The 16,134-nt window shown below is 48.6% G+C and overlaps 8 protein-coding genes across 8 annotated transcripts; 5 read left to right on the plus strand and 3 right to left on the minus strand.

The window, feature by feature from the left end:
* Positions 1-627: 627 nt before the first annotated feature.
* PSV08DRAFT_170278 (uncharacterized protein) lies at positions 628-1,780 on the plus strand (the record flags this gene model as incomplete). The annotated part of the gene is made up of 4 exons (XM_014222896.1): positions 628-653; positions 766-1,139; positions 1,192-1,659; positions 1,716-1,780. The coding sequence occupies 4 exons, from the start codon at positions 628-630 to the stop codon at positions 1,778-1,780; spliced, it is 933 nt and encodes a 310-aa protein (XP_014078371.1).
* A 608-nt stretch (positions 1,781-2,388) lies between these two features.
* On the plus strand, positions 2,389-3,774 carry PSV08DRAFT_2442 (uncharacterized protein). The gene has a single exon (XM_014222897.2). The coding sequence runs from the start codon at positions 2,488-2,490 to the stop codon at positions 3,646-3,648; it is 1,161 nt and encodes a 386-aa protein (XP_014078372.1). The 5' UTR covers positions 2,389-2,487; the 3' UTR covers positions 3,649-3,774.
* PSV08DRAFT_257261 (S-adenosyl-L-methionine-dependent methyltransferase) lies at positions 3,759-4,951 on the minus strand. The gene has a single exon (XM_014222898.2). It carries the CDS (start codon positions 4,818-4,820, stop codon positions 3,819-3,821), a length of 1,002 nt encoding a protein of 333 aa, XP_014078373.2. The 5' UTR covers positions 4,821-4,951; the 3' UTR covers positions 3,759-3,818.
* On the minus strand, positions 4,769-5,112 carry PSV08DRAFT_257266 (uncharacterized protein; the record flags this gene model as incomplete). Its single annotated transcript, XM_066092477.1, has 1 exon — positions 4,769-5,112. A coding segment is annotated over exon 1 (246 nt), but the record flags the coding sequence as incomplete, so codon positions are not given.
* A 309-nt stretch (positions 5,113-5,421) lies between these two features.
* On the minus strand, positions 5,422-6,987 carry PSV08DRAFT_406581 (Alpha/Beta hydrolase protein). The gene is made up of 2 exons (XM_014222899.2): positions 6,777-6,987; positions 5,422-6,627 (listed from the first exon to the last, which is right to left on the minus strand). Exons 1-2 carry the CDS (start codon positions 6,930-6,932, stop codon positions 5,755-5,757), a joined length of 1,029 nt encoding a protein of 342 aa, XP_014078374.1. The 5' UTR covers positions 6,933-6,987; the 3' UTR covers positions 5,422-5,754.
* Positions 6,988-7,151: 164 nt separating this feature from the next.
* PSV08DRAFT_406582 (uncharacterized protein) lies at positions 7,152-10,793 on the plus strand. Its single transcript, XM_014222900.2, has 8 exons — positions 7,152-7,214; positions 7,263-7,423; positions 7,473-7,563; positions 7,613-9,046; positions 9,096-9,197; positions 9,605-9,630; positions 9,684-10,048; positions 10,104-10,793. Exons 1-8 carry the CDS (start codon positions 7,180-7,182, stop codon positions 10,728-10,730), a joined length of 2,841 nt encoding a protein of 946 aa, XP_014078375.2. The 5' UTR covers positions 7,152-7,179; the 3' UTR covers positions 10,731-10,793.
* A 1,383-nt stretch (positions 10,794-12,176) lies between these two features.
* Positions 12,177-13,631, plus strand: PSV08DRAFT_257323 (mitochondrial carrier domain-containing protein). Its single transcript, XM_014222902.1, has 2 exons — positions 12,177-12,687; positions 12,753-13,631. Exons 1-2 carry the CDS (start codon positions 12,381-12,383, stop codon positions 13,430-13,432), a joined length of 987 nt encoding a protein of 328 aa, XP_014078377.1. The 5' UTR covers positions 12,177-12,380; the 3' UTR covers positions 13,433-13,631.
* Positions 13,632-14,230: 599 nt separating this feature from the next.
* Positions 14,231-16,048, plus strand: PSV08DRAFT_367366 (uncharacterized protein; the record flags this gene model as incomplete). Its single annotated transcript, XM_014222903.1, has 1 exon — positions 14,231-16,048. The coding sequence occupies one exon, from the start codon at positions 14,231-14,233 to the stop codon at positions 16,046-16,048; it is 1,818 nt and encodes a 605-aa protein (XP_014078378.1).
* Positions 16,049-16,134: the final 86 nt, after the last annotated feature.

Here is a 16,134-nt window from a genome sequence, read left to right on the forward strand (position 1 = left end):
AAATCCATCACAACTCAATCTCGACTCCCCTCACTACTATGTCGAGCTTCGTTTCATAGCCACTATCGCGAGTATTTCCCCGCGACAAGCTAAATTTACGATACCAACAACTAATTAAGATTACCACCGCAGCTCTAAAGGCTATGCCAGCTTTCTTTCGCTAGCTATCTCGCAACGTTGAATACGATCTTAGCCGCTAGATACTAAATAGGCTGTACAAGCTACGTATTCTTCGGCTAGACTATACTATGCCTAGGGATCTAACTAGTATCTGTATTATGGATAAGTACGCGTATGTAGATAACGTTAACGCTTGCGCGATCTACTTAGCAGGCACGCGTATTATAGTTAGATACGGATTAGAACTATTAGAGGACACTCGCCGTTAGCTTAGTAGTAAAATCGACCTTATTAACGAGGCTATTAACGCCAGAGAACCAACGATTAAGCAGAGGGAGTTTTTCGACAGGTTATAGAATAAAGAGAGCAAGGCGTGGATGGGGTTGATCCTGTGGTTCTTTGGTCGAGAGCTGGGTGTTTACGGCCGGGTACGAGGAAGGCGCAAATTGATACCAATACCTATAACATCATCAAATCCTTCTCAAGAGCAACAAACATCTATTCACCATGCTTTCAATCTTTGTTCTACATCTGTCATTACTAGCAGACCTAGCTTCCAACATGACTTTCTCTAAAAACCCTTTCTTTTGCTCTTACTCTTGCGGTAGCGGTTCACGAAAAACCAATCTGCAACCCACCGACTAGAATAGTTTCTCGACAAGCCCCACCGGAACCATCGTCCTATCCACTGGGTGATGCTTGCACAAACGAGTGGAGGTACCTAAACTTTGATCCCGAAAATGAAACCGACAAGGCCCACCTAGAGCTGCTTCACGTCATCCTCTGCGGTGGTGAAATGTTGGCCATCACCAGCTATGGAGCGGGTGCAGCAGAAAGAGCTCTTAAGCCGTATTTGCGTCATTTTGGGGTCAACGAGGAGCAGGACGAGCCCGAGGGGAGACCTGATGAGTACCACTTCCAGGACCACGTCAAGAATGTCTTGAACCTGCTCGCTGGCGATGGTCAGAACAATGTCAGACTTGGGGCTGTCGTGGGAAGTTTTGTCGTCGACAACAAAGGTAAGCTTGACTTGGATTCCTCACAATGAAAACGTCCTAATGCACGTCTTAGACTTTGGTGCAGACATTCCAAACGCATCTAACTGCGACGGAAGTACTTACGCATACACTCTGGTCGACGAACCAGTTGATCAACGGGAGAAGATCCATTTCTGCGACATAACCTGGACGGGCCGTTTGGAAAGCATTGCAGACGTTGATTGCGATGCTCTTGACCCCTATCCCAGCGTAAAAATGGACAGTATCTCCCGTATCATCCTCCACGAATGGACACACTATAGTTCCGTGGGTCCACAAACTTCTTTGGGGGAAACAATTCAGGATGGAGTCAACGATGATGGAGTATCTGCCTATGAACCTGAACGAACCCACGGTCTTATCGACCCTGAGCAGGATGACGATCCGGTCGGTGCATCCCTCAACGCCGACAACTATGCATGGATGGCCTTGGATGCATATGTTAGTCGCATCTGCGCTACGGATCCTAGTGGCGACAACTGGCAGACATTCTTCACCGAAAGTAAGTTTGTTGGCACGTAAAGACTGCCGTGTCGTACATATACTAATTGCCCACAGATCCTCCCGATTACGAGCGCGAAGATGATTCCGACCCTGAGACCCCACCTTCCTCGAGGGCTTAGATATCACCACCTGCAACAATGGACGGCCGGAATATCGTGCTGAAGAGACGATAACGGATTGCGCTGCTTTTGCATACATACACCTGTGTCTCATTTCCTTTTTCTTACGTTCTTTGCACGTACACACTTAGGTTGGCAATTTAGACTATAAACAGTATCCACCAAATACAATATAAAACTTCACTGCCAGCAAATTTCCAATCATGCCAAAGTTAAAAGCATGGTATTAGGTATATGTCACCGATCCTTAGCGGGCCTTGCCACTGGCTGCTCTTCTCATGGCGTGCGCAAGTTCCCAAACGTTCCCGCAGAACAAAGTGGGACGAATATACTAATCTTGGACTAAACTATTTGTACCAACAGATTTTACTATACGGATGGACGGATGTGACTTGAGTAAGAGTTACAAGGGCTGTGGTGCGGACACGCAACTGGGCCAGCTGGGAACCTTGAACATGACGTCATCACGCACCAAACACCACGGGCTAACCCATGTGGTTTTCCTTGGTTGCGCGGCTGGGGTATGATCAAGGTTGGAGAAGGTAGCCGAAATGAATTTAAGCGCCGTTGAGAATTCTCTTCTACTATTATTCCCGATTTGCCGTTATTACTCTGAAAGGTTGTATCCAGGACTGGGTCCTAGGTGAACCAGTAGGTATCTACACGCGTCTCGCCAACATTACCAACACCATCACATCCTCTTCATCATGTCAATCACATCATTCGACACCGCTCCCGGAAGGGGCGGGTTTCTGACATTCAACTCCTCTCCTCCACGCATCTACCTCACAAGCACGTATCCCGCTCCAGAAAAAGCGCTCCTAGCTTGGCAAGAAGAAGGCTACGACGCGCAATTCCTTCCCTACGAACCGCGCAAGCAATCCCAAACCGAATACGTCAATACCATCCGAAAGCTCACAGAAGCATGCCAGCTCGGCGAGCATTACGCGATAATTGCGTATGGCGAGGCCGCCAGCCTTGTCCTCAAAACAGCACAGAAACCGCTGGCGAAATGCTGTGCGATTGTCGCTTTCTACCCGACGCTTCTACCCAGCCCAAAAACCATGTATCCGCGATCGCATCAATTGCAGGTCCACGTCGCGTGCTTGAGCCAAGCTAGTGCCAGGCCAGAGATGTGCGAGTGGAAGCTCTATCGTTATGAGAGATGTGCTTCAGGATTCCTGGATCCATCGTCACCGGCGTACTCGGAAGTAGAAGCCAATCTAGCTTGGACCAGGGCGCTGGCCAGTATCCGCAAAGGCTTCGGAAAGAATGTTGATTTGGAACCCATTGCGATTGCGCATTGGAACGCGCGTTTTGAAGACGATGACCCGGATCGAGCGAGCATGGCTGTGGCTAAGAACATGACGCAGGATAGCCCGCATGTGACCATTCTTCCTACGATGGAAGGCGGCGTGGGAAGAAAGAAGCTGGCTGAATTTTACGGGGAATTCTTCGTACCGAGTTTGGTCCCGGATTTCGATATACGCCTGATTTCACGGACTATGGGCGTTAATCGTATCGTGGACGAGATGGTTGTGTCCTTTACGCACTCGGATGAAATTGACTGGATACTGCCTGGCGTTCCACCGACAAACAAGCATGTCGAAATAGCCATGGTTAGCATAGTCGCTGTACGAGGCGACAAGCTCGTTTCGGAACACATGTACTGGGATCAAGCCTCCGTTCTGGTGCAAATTGGACTACTGGATCCCAAGGCTGTTCCCAAGAAGCAGAAGAGCGACGGGTTGAAGACATTGCCTGTCACAGGAGCAGAGGCAGCAAAACAGTTGGCGGAGCCACAACAGGGCCAGTACAACAAGTTGCTACAACTACACGGACTGATGAATGGAATGAATGGGAACTAATTGCTTCTTCTTAATATTTACAGCATGGTGTTTGGGAGTGCAGGATGGCAAAATCTCTACCTCGAAATTGAGAAGCCCTATTTGGTTATGATGGTCATTGATGAATCAATGTCAAATATTTTTGTTTCATTATGTCTTTCTCCCATGTTCTTGAGCGCGTGACCTGTCCATCACCCAATGAAGCTGCAGGTCGGGAGCTTATAATCCTTCAACACCCAATACTTCCTTCTGACGCCCTCCCACTCACCCTTCTCGTCGAGGTCCGGGACAGGAACAGTCTCCCACTCAGTGTCAAATCCAGCCTCAAAGAGATCAAACTCTACAATCTTGGTGTACACATCATACACAATCTGTCGATCGGCCCCCATACCATTGAAGAAGCCAAACTTCCCGCCTTCGCCATCTGCGCCTCCTGCAGGATCGAGCAACCCGATAACGTATTCAGTGAAAAACTCACGCAGGGCCTTGTACTCCTCAGCGAACGTGTCGAAGTAGATGGCATCGAACAGGTCGCCTTTTTCTACGAGACCAGGAACAATATCTTGCCATCGACCCTCGTGAATCACGACTCCTGACTTCTCATGCCACCCTTGTTCTTTCATACGTTTGACCACGTCTGGATGTGCCTCGATGATGTGATGGCTTATTGGTTTCTTTTCTTGGAAGATTCCATCGATGATGCCCATGCCATGACCTACATTGAGAACCCGGAGACCTTCTTTGGGTGCTAGGAGTTCGGCAGATTTGCGCATCAAGGTTGTTTCCCATTCCATCATCACGCCGTTCCCTGAATCGTCTAGCAGTCGGTCGCGATTAAATGTGAGTTTCGAAGCAAGATAGTTTGGATTCTCGGTCGATTCGTCGCCTTGTGTATCTTCCTGAACCGTCTCTATTATTTCGGCCCCTTCTGCCACTTCTTGTACTTGAGGTTCTTCTTGTAAATTTTCCTCCTCATCCTCTTCGTCCGAATCGTCGTCTCCAAGAGGTTGGTACTGCTCCAGACGATTCAGCAGCATTTCTGCACGAACGCCAGCGTCTACGCATAGATCATATAGCTCTTTCAAGCCGAGTCTATGCGCTATGCATCCTGGGGTTTCGCCATTCGAATCCAAGTCATTCCATATTGCGCCGTTTTCGAAAAGGAATTTGATTGTCTTCACGGCGCTATCCATTTCTCCAGACTCCACAGACGCATTGCCTGCGTCTCCATTTGAGTTACCACTGGTTTGCTTCGCATCATCCTCGTCGGGTTCGCAGGCGGCAATTGCGGCGTGTAGAGGTGTGAAGCCTGTCTCGGAATCTTGTACATTGGCAGAAGAATTGCGGAGGAGGTTACGCAGTGATGCAGTATCGTGGTTCGCGGCAGCAAGTAATATGCTTTGTGTTTGTAGATCGGTCTCGGTATCGAATGCTGGGTCGTCCATATTGTGTATTGGCGTTTTGTGAATGTCAATCTTGAAGAATGCGTGGAGGGGTCGCAAGTGGAGGGGCTAGGAAATTTATTGGCGCGAGTCATGCAGGGTCCAGAATGAAAACTGGTGGACATCTGTGTCCCGCTCCAAAATTTTAGTGTGTCAATCTGATATGAACTTGGTAGGTGACAGATCCAGATATGATCTAGCTACCGCAAATTTATTTTAGCTGCACATTTCCAACTATACTGTGCTTTACTAAAACCTCTCTATACACCATGTTATTAATGATACTGGAGCCTAAAGAGATTTGGTAACTTTCACAGCACAGCCATTTGATTGTGTCTCTGTTTGCTCGAAATCCATACACGAAGCAGTTTGAACGCTCGTCTTCATTCCTAGGTATTCAGTTCGGGTTTATATTATCTATGTTTTCAGACGACTCACAGTCGTACGTGCGTAGAGCCTCAAAATAAGTTTAGTTGCGGATAAACCCAACAGAATCAATGAAAAGGCTTAATAAACCACTTGGAACGACGAAAATTGGTAAGATTTTGACATGGCTTATACCACTTCCACCCACCTTAACGCCAAATCATAACCAGGGATTCCTCCAAAGTATGCGAACTGTTGACCGCAGTGACAGGAAATTCATTATACCATGTAGGCTCTTTGTAGACTCAAAAAGGAGGCCCTAATGCGATTGTATCCAGGCCAGCATCTGACCAAAAGCTTGCGCTTGCGACTGTTTGATCTTCGCATCCTCATAATCCCCAAAGACGGCGAAGCCATGAGGTACTCCAGAGAAGACTTGGATCTCGTGCTCAACCTTGTTCTTCTCCATAGCTCTCCGACCAGGTGTTAGTTCATCATCTTCTGAAAACATGGGATCATCTTTCACTGCGGCAATGTAGACTGGAGACTTGACGGCTTCGAGATCCTCTTTGTATGTCATAGTTGGGTGTGCGACAGCGCCAGCCCGTAGCACGGGTTCTTTCTTCGTTGTTCCTTGCTCTTCATCCTTTGGAGTTTCTTGACCCCAGGCAATGGTATCAGGGAGTTCAGAGGCCAGCATGAGGATGTACTTTGCGCCAAAGCAGTAGCCGACACCGTAGATGCCTCCACCATTCGCGACAGCATCAGCATATTCCTCTTTGGCGCCCTCAATAACCTTGTGCAGCAATGGGAGAACCTTCTCGGGAGTGTGGCGCGCGAGCCACATATCAATCATAAATGACTTTATGCCCTCCGCCGTTCTCAATTTGACAGCCTCAAGCCAAGAAGCATCCTGTGGGACTTCGTCCATGCTGACGCTGTTTGGTGCTGGATCATTATCGAATTGATCAGGCATTACAACCAAGTACCCTTCCGCAGCAAACTTGTCGGCTTGTAGCTGGTTGTTGGTAGACTTGACGCCGGTACCGCCCGTGAGCATAAGCAGGAGTTTCGAGGGTGAATGCGGGTAGTCGGCAGGCTTAGCAACATAGCATTCGACACCACCGAGCTTCGTCAGATCACCTGTGGGGTTTTCGCCGGCGGGGGTAGGGCGGTCTGTTGTGCAGTGTTCCTAGTCAATCAGTACTCATAACCCAGAATGGACAGTTGTAAAGACGGTTCGAATATAGAGCAGATACTAGAGACTAGGGAATGCACTAGATCTGTAGCGATAATAGACATATGTACTCTACTGTTACATGACATAGCGAATCAACTTACACCCATGCTTGGTCCATCTTGTGCTCTAGTGTCTCCAGGAAAGACGCTCTCTGGCGCTGGCTCCGGGGCCTTGGCTTCTGCCTGAGGCTTCTGCTGTTGAGTATCTTGCTGCGCATCGCTCTCGGGCGCACGTGTAGCAATTTCGTTGTCCGCCATAGTGTTTGTATGTATGAATGCAACAGTTGGAGGAAATCTGGTGTTGGTGAGCTGCAAGTATTCACAAATGGTCCAGGTGCTAGCCGGCCACTTACGTAGCCCCGCCCTGCCACACTTCACATCTGGCTAGAGCGGGGCTATTAAATCACATGACCCGACGCGTCGACGCGCTTTCTGATCTTCGCTATACCGCCACCGACACGCAATTAGCACAACGCCATCACAACACCCATACAGCTTAGTCAATATGGCAGAGGGAGCAATCACCCAAGGCGCTATTCAGTGAGTCTCCATTTCCAGCGCAATGGAAGTCATGCTAACTCCACCCAGGAGCATCTTTCAGCCAAGCGGTTGCTTCGTAGAACACCCAGTCCTGCAATGCGTGCAGATCAAGACCATGGAGCCCAAGGCGGGCGAGGCAAATCCCGTGCAGCGCTTTCGGGTTGTGTTGAGTGACATTCGGAACTTCATTCAGACCATGATCGCTACCAGTCAGTCAATCAGAAATCTATAGTCGCGAATATGGCTAATCGTGCACAGCTGCCAACGAGATCGTCACTTCTGGTCAGCTCAAGAAGGGATCAATCGTACGACTTCTCAAGTACAATCCCCAACGTGTCAAGGACAAGAAGTATGTGCCCTTATGATGTCTATCTGGCGGTTGCCTAACACATGGACAGCATCCTGATCATAATGGAACTAGAAGTTCTTTCGCAGTACGGCGAACTTGACAAGATCGGGCAGCCTGAGGCTCTAGATACCAAGCCTGCCGATGCACAGCCTGCCGCTATCCCCGGCAATAATTTCTACGGATCAAAGCCTGCGCCTGCCCCGCAGCCCCAGCGCTCACTGCCTACTCATCAGAGTAACCCTGGAACTTCTTCACATCCTCATCTTTATCCTATTGAATCTCTTTCGCCATACGCCCACAAGTGGACCATTCGAGCACGATGCACCCACAAGAGCGACATGAAGGAATGGCACAACCAGAAGGGAACTGGCAAACTTTTCAGTGTCAATCTGCTGGATGACACTGGCGAAATTCGAGCGACAGCTTTCACAGAAGTCGCTGACAAACTGTTCCCAGTCTTTGAAGAGGGTGTTGTGTACTACATCTCTGCGCCCTGCAGAGTAACGCTTGCGAAGAAAAACTTCTCAAACTTGCCCAACGACTATGAGCTGCAATTTGAGCGTGACACTGAGGTTGAAAAGGCGGAGGATCAGGACAATAAGCCGCAGATTCGATTCAACTTCACCAAGATTGGCGATCTAACCTCTGTTGAAAAGGACACAACCATCGACACGATTGGTGTATTGAAAGAAGTTGCTGAGGTTACTACAATAACTTCAAAGAATACCAACAAAGACTTCAGCAAGCGAGAACTGACACTAGCCGATGACAGTCAAACATCAGTACGACTCACCATCTGGGGCAAGACTGCCGAGAGCTTCGATGTACCGCTGGAGTCGATTGTTGCTTTCAAGGGAGTAAAGGTCTCCGACTTTGGCGGCCGAAGTTTGAGTCTGTTGAGTTCCGGTTCAATGATGGTCGATCCGGATATTGACGAGGCTCACAAGTTGCGAGGATGGTTCAATGCTGTTGGGCAGAATGCTACCTTCTCTACACATCAGAGCATGGTGTCCAATACTGGTGGTTCCAAGAACGACGCCAAGCCAATTTCGGCCATCATCGAGGAAGAAGCTTATCTCCAGGATACACCCTCATACATGAGCCTTCGCGCATCGGTCGTGTACGTCAGAGATTCGACTTTTGCATATCCTGCGTGTTCGACACAAGGCTGTAACAAGAAAGTTATTGAAGAAAACCCTGGCTCTTGGTGGTGTGAGAAGTGCCAGGCTGCTTTCCCTGAACCAAACTACCGCTATGTACTCAGCGCCAACGTTGGGGATCATACCGGCACATTGTGGCTCAGTTGCTTTGACGAAGCGGGCCAAGCAATCATTGGCGTATCAGCAAACGAAGCCATGAAGATGAAGATGGATGACGAAGAAAATGGTACGACAAACTTTAGGAATGTCATGCAGGAAGCGACCTGTAAAACCTTCAACTTTCGAGTACGTGCGAAGATGGAGACGTACCAGGACCAACCCAAGTAAGCTTCGCCGCCACATCAGAGTAGTGCAATGCTGACGAATTATCAGGCCACGATACCAAGTCATGAATATATACCCACTCAACTTTGCCCAGGAGGCCAATAAGCTCGCCCAGCTTATTAAGCAGTACAACATGAACGAGGATAGTTTGTTTGTCAACTAAGTGCAAGTTAGGAAGATACGATAGTCTTTAACAATGCTCCGCAATGTATGGAATTTCAGAAGTCTCTGGCCGCATACGTGTTCATTACTGAACACGCACTAGCAAAGCTGATTGTATGATACCAAAATACATAATCAAGTGCCTCTTTCCTGTTGCCTATGTTGTCCGGTACAATGCACCCCACTACAGCTGCTAGCTCCATGAGTCGTGGAGCTGCCCCGCTCAGACGTCATTACCAATCATTTCGGTAGCGGACAGAATGCTTTCGGAAATAGGAACAAGTACATATTTTAGCTCTTGCTTGGTGCAGCTCAATCGTGTGATTTACGTCTTTGACACTGGGATTCTTACTTGTATTCTAAACAAGACAATCGACACAACCAAGTTCTATCAGAATGAGTGACACAATGCGTGCAGTAGGTCAGTACACACCTCTGTGCATCCCAAAACATTGCTTTACTAAGAGTCTTCAGACATCAAGAATGGCAAAGGCCCTCTCGAGAATCTACACATCGCCGACGTGCCCAAGCCGAAACTCGGAAAGTCGCAAGCGCTTGTCAAGATCAAGGCCTTTGGCCTGAACCGCATGGATTTGCTGCAGCGTGAGGGCCAATACCCCGTCCCGCCTGGTGCTTCCAAAATCCTAGGTGTTGAGTTTTCGGGTACAATCGCGGAACTCAGCGAAGAAGGCGGCGGAAAAGAAGGCTTCAAGGAGGGAGATGAAGTGTTTGGCCTGGCATATGGAGGTGCTTATGCAGAATACATCGCAGTCTCAACACATATGTTGGTGAGGAAACCAAAGGAGTTGACTTGGGAGCAATGCGCGGGGATTCCCGAAGTAGGTTCCTCCCGCTTGTATAAGAGAGGGTGATGAGCTAACGTGTGGACTACAGACATGGATAACAGCCACCCAAGCTATGTACCTGATCGGCCAATTCAGTGCCGGAAAGACCATCCTCTGGCATGCAGCAGCGTCATCCGTCTCAATTGCCGGTATCCAACTCTCCCGCGCTGATAACGCCTCTGCCGTCTATGCTACAGCCCGTCAGGATTCCAAATGCGAGTTCGCTGTGAAGGAGCTGGGTGCTACCGCCGCATTCAATACCACTTCTCAAAACTGGGTCGACGAGGTGATGAAGGCAACGAATAACAAAGGAGTAGACATTATTGTCGACTTCATTGGCGCATCGTACTTCCAGCAGAACCTCGAGGCCGTAGCCAAGGACGGCGTCATCGTGAACCTGGGTTTCATGGGGGGTACTAAATTGCCAGAGGGTACGGATATTAGCGCATTCATCAGGAAGAGGTGCAGCTATGTCGGTAGCAGTCTAAGGAGCCGCGATGAAGCGTATCAGGGCAAACTCAGAGACCAACTCGTAGAGCACGCGTTGCCGAAAATGAAAGATGGCACATTCAAGCTCTATGTAGAAAAGGTCCTGCCATGGGAGCAGATTCAAGATGCGCAAAGGTTGTTGGAGGAAAACAAGACAAAGGGTAAGGTCATCTGTACGATTGCCTGAAGCTTACACAGAGGGCATCACACTCCATATTAGAAAATAATACTCAACTTGATCAACGTACCACTATGCCACACACTCAGCACTGATGATGCTACAAAACGCCAGCCCTAAGCTGAGGATAGATTCACCGGACCACAACACAAGCAAAAATGAACACTATCCACATGCATCCCATATACTAAGGCTTGAATGCGACCCAGCAAAATGATATATCATATAGCAAAAAAGTCGACGTTGGCCAGATTCGAACTGACGCTCCCGAAGGAACAAGATTTCTAGTCTTGCGCGATAACCACTCCGCCACAACGCCTAAGACCGACACCTGTGTGATTCGAACACACGCTCCCGAAGGAACTGGCTAACTTCCCTCAATACAGAGGACTAGCAGGCCAGCGCGTTAACCACTCCGCCAAAGTGCCTGCGTGATTGTGTCAATCGATGAAGAAATCTAACACTTTATAATTTATATACTACAGCAAAGCACCATCAACATGAGTTTCGGCAGTTCGAGAATCAACGTTTTCCACATTGTGGATAAGAAATGTGGAACTCTGTGGTGGGGCTAACAAGTCCGTAGAGAGCTGCAAGTGCGGGGGTTCGTATGTAGGGTCAGCTTGAAATTGGTGGTTCTGGAAGTTAGTTACTTTCTGTTGCAATGTCCCATTCTGCGTCAAATTTTTTTGAACCGTCGAGTTGCAACAGGAATCTTCCTATTCCGGTACTTACCATACCCCTTGTTCATAACAAGCAAAGAATGCAGGGTGATGCTGAGATTATTCAACCCATGTCCGACTATTATGTGAATTCAATGACCATGCTAGCTCGGTGTGGATAGTAAATGTAGATATGCACAAGGGTGAGGAGGGTTGATAAATGAATGACAGTACCGCATAATCCTAATTAACACTGGAATGTGAAATAAAGAAGACGAAGAAACTGGCTAATCGCGCTAAGTGAATGGTCGGGGACCAAGAAACGGACTAAGAACTGCCTAGCACCTTTAACATCTAGTTGAGTACAGTTGTAGTACTGCTAGTGACGAAACTTTCACATGCCACCGAGTTTGAAACGGTCAGCAGGCTAGTATGAGACGCTCAGCAGAGCCTCTATGTGTAGGTTGTCAGAGTAGGCCTAGCAGGGCGAGAAATCACGCGTAGATTTCTTTTGTGCATATGCAGAATATCTCATGCCGTCACCCGTTGGCCCGAAGCAATATCTGCGATGATGACGACGTCCGTGTGGGCGGGGTAGCTTTTTTGACGCCTCAATATCCATTAATGTAGGGGTTTTAAACAAAAAAAAGCCTTACACAGTACTGGTAGCGCCTTCGACTCACGTGGATGATGCTCCATGCTCACGAGGTGGGTTGCGGGTGTTCAGCCGCGATCTGCCTCGGCTCGCCAAATAGCCAGCCGAGCCCTGGACCGACGTAGGCCCAGCTCCGACGTAGTGTTGGAAGTGCTCACATGCTGAAATTAATTCCGTTTTCTCCCTCACTACACATATTTCTCTTCCTCAAAATTGCTGTGGGAGCGATCGCATAGCTCACAGTTTGCTTGAGCCATCTTCTTTCCGTCTTCAAGCCACCTCTAACAAGCGCAATCGTTACTCGGACTATTTGACAACGCCCCACCAAAGCCTCCCACCAACATGTCAAGCACCGCAGACGCCGTTATCGAGAAGCTACCCTCTACAGCGGAGCTCAAAGAAGATGCTAAAGTGGCGACCAAGTCTTCGCTTCAGTCGCTGCGAGCGCTGATAGCTGGAGGCGTGGGTGGTGTTTGCGCCGTCATCGTGGGACATCCCTTCGACCTGGTCAAGGTGCGCATGCAAACAGCGGAGAAGGGCGTGTACAGCGGAGCTATGGACGTCGTAAGGAAGACAATAGCAAAGGAAGGTGTGGCTAGGGGCCTATATGCGGGTGTTTCTGCGCCTCTTGTCGGTGTTACACCAATGTGTAAGTATTAGAAAGCCAGCTGGTCAAAGGATGGTTTTTGGAACAACAAAGCTGACGCTGAACAGTTGCCGTCTCATTTTGGGGCTACGACCTCGGCAAGCAGCTTGTATCAAGTGTCTCAAAGGTTGAGAACAACCATTACAGCGTCGCCCAGGTCTCTGCCGCCGGTTTCTTCAGCGCAATCCCCATGACAATTATTACCGCACCCTTTGAGCGCGTGAAAGTGCTTCTACAGATCCAAGGTCAAAAACAGCTGGCACCTGGTGAGAAGCCCAAGTACTCTGGCGGCCTCGATGTTGTGCGACAACTCTACAAGGAGGGTGGTATCCGCTCAGTCTACCGTGGTTCTGCCATGACACTGGCGCGTGATGGACCAGGCTCAGCTTTGTATTTCGCGACATACGAAATTGTTAAGCGCAACCTCACACCAAAGGACCCAGTCACAGGGCAGCCTGGCTCATTGAGCATGGGTGCCGTGATGGTCGCTGGTGGTGCTGCAGGTATTGCCATGTGGATTCCAGTGTTCCCAGTCGACACCATCAAGTCCCGCCTGCAGAGTGCAGAAGGCCGACCAACAATCAGCGGAACTATCAAAGGCATCCACGCAAGTGGTGGTCTCAAGGCTTTCTTCCCTGGTATCGGACCTGCCATGGCACGAGCAGTACCTGCAAACGCAGCTACATTTGCCGGCGTAGAGCTGGCACAGAAAGCAATGACGAAGATGTTCGACCGAGACGTCGAATAAAACTCTCATATACTCTTTCATCAATTTTCTACGACGGACATTTTGTTTTCCGATTACGGTCATGTTTTGTTGATATCAACACGTTGGTGGCATTGCAATGGCGTTTTTAGATTCGCCGCAAGACATAGCTATAGAGCAAGGGGGTTTCTAGATGAATTCTTCTCTACGTGTATCTCCAATAAACTATTATTATCCACTACCGCCGTTTCCAATCATTCTATTCTACCTCTGGTGTGCTCGATGCACGTGCTGAACTCAACAATGGAGGTAAATATAACGCAGCCGCAACCGCAACCGTAACTTAGTTCATATTCGTATGCTCGCGCGACTTTCCTTTGTTCTATGTATACACTTCCTACCGATCTCTGCAAAGCACCCACTACCGCGATACGCCAATGTACCTCGACTCTTGCTTTGTTCTGCGTCAATGCTTATCTCCTTCTTTCACCACCCGTCTCATCACCACGTTTTGCACAGGTCGCCGAGTGATGATCAACTGGAAGGGATTTCCTAAACAAGGTTTCTGTGCGTTGGAATTGAAAGCCCTGGTTGACCTACGCGTTTAGTTGCAAAAGTATGGAAACAATAATTGCGCAATTTCCAGTTGCTAGGCCATCGTCTTTGCACCACTCAAGCTTCAAATACGATTCAATGGTTCCAGTGGTGTCACCCAGTTACCCAAACGTGATTCAGGCAATTTCATACAAATATCCATCAACGAGACTCTCTTCTGGTCCAGCATCATCACCACAAGTGATTGGCCCCTTTTTTGCCAGGCGAGACTCTATACGCCTTGATATGAGCGACATTGTGAGCCAAGAATTGGTACTTGGGACTGATGTCACCCCCGACAATTCATCCGACCAAGATTGGGAAGACAACGTCAGAAGCATGATGCAAACATTTACAGTCGACCAAACGGACTGGATACAGCAAAGAAAAAGCAGGAAAAGAAATTCAATGGCCTTGCTGTCAAGACCTGTAAAAGCTTCCATTCACAGCATATCTGGTATCGACGATGATCAAACGAACGTTGAGTACGTATCGGGTTCCTTTGAAAACGAGGAGAGAGGTCCAAAAAGAGCAAGAAGGATATCTCTGCTGCGTCTAAATAAGGATACTGTACGGCTAGTGCAGCATAGTCCGGGTATCGACAGTCCAGGGTATTCAATTAAGAGCAACTATTTCGACTGCGTATCCTCAAACGGAAACAAGGAGAAATCTTGTTTATGTCTCACTTCAAGAGATGAAGAGAACTCTCGTGCTCTGTTGTCACTAAGTCCGACATCTCAAAACTATCATAGACGAACTGCGTCCGAGAGTATGATGGCCGACTCAACCATCAATGCCCACATGGCAACCATGCATGCACTTGAGTCACGAAATCTCGATCTCCCACCAGTGGCTCCACATGGATTCACATACCTGCAATCAGCTACTACTTCCGAATCCCCACAGTCGTCGTCCTGCCCGAGTAGCCGCACAACGTTGTCATCTCTACTGTCGGCCAATAGCGATCGCCTTGTTTATATACCATCTCGTTTTTCTGAGACACAGTATCCCTTGACGACTAAGAAGGAGCATAGGAAATTCAAGCCACATACTCAACGGAGCTGTTCTTATCCTAGTGTCAACAATCGGGGGATGGAAGAGTCCGCAAAGCTAAATGATATTAATGCTAATGTCAATCGAGAAGACCAGACAACGTTTGGTGACTGCAAAGGCAACCGTATGCTTGGCTTTGTTGCCAGTGAGGAGAAGCTTTTGCAAAGAAGCGGGCATGAAAGGAAAATAAAATCACAGGGATTGAAGGGAAGTGATTTTCAGTCTGGGAGCGCTAGTGCTGAAAGTATGATCTGGCTAAGCTTGCGAAAACATGGCTGGATGAAAGACAGTGATGATGGAAAGAGGAGAAAAATGGTTCGCTTCGACGTGCCAAACGTATCTTCACTCCATGATTGCAGCTATCCCGAGAAGACACGAATGCGGATTGGAGAGGTATTAGCATTCGACGACAAGCGTTTTGCAGAAGACCTCCAAGCTGGCCACCGTAAACTAGCTGGATCTTGCTTCCTTCGTACATTCAGCGCTCACAGGCTATGTGCCGTACGCCTCAGTCAAACCAATGTATGGAGTGGTACTCAGACTCAGACGACTACAGAAGGGTTGCTAGCAGCAGGGGATGGGATCTGCATCTCTGAAGACACCCAACATCCGCTGACAGAAGAAGGCTTGATCAAACTACTGAGAAAGCCACATATAGGACAAGAAAGATTCATGTGGGTTCACTGGGCGAGGCGGATCGCAGCATCAAACTCCGTTGTGCAGACATATCCATATATGAGAGACTCAAGCCGACTCCCACCACCGACGATCACAACAATCGAATTCCTGCATACACCATGCACATTTCGCATTCTGATGGCACTCGCGATTTGTTTGCTTGGTTGTATCACAGCAGTGTTAATATGGATTTTTATGAGTTCTGGTAAGATAGGAATGGAGGGAGATGCAGAGGAGCAGACAAGTAAGCATGTGGGGGATGGGGTGGGCATTGGTATACTGGTGCTGATGTTAGAAGGGGTTGGGGTTTGGACTTGGATCGCATTCAGTTAATGGGAAAGGGAGGGTGAACAGGGTATAGAAGGTATCGATGACTTGTACATAGCCAGGATTAGAGTAGTGATTGGTGAAGCATGAGC

Source organism: Bipolaris maydis (assembly GCF_028858645.1).
Source record: "Bipolaris maydis strain C4 unplaced genomic scaffold PSV08scaffold_1, whole genome shotgun sequence".
Classification (NCBI taxonomy): Eukaryota; Fungi; Ascomycota; class Dothideomycetes; order Pleosporales; family Pleosporaceae; genus Bipolaris; species Bipolaris maydis.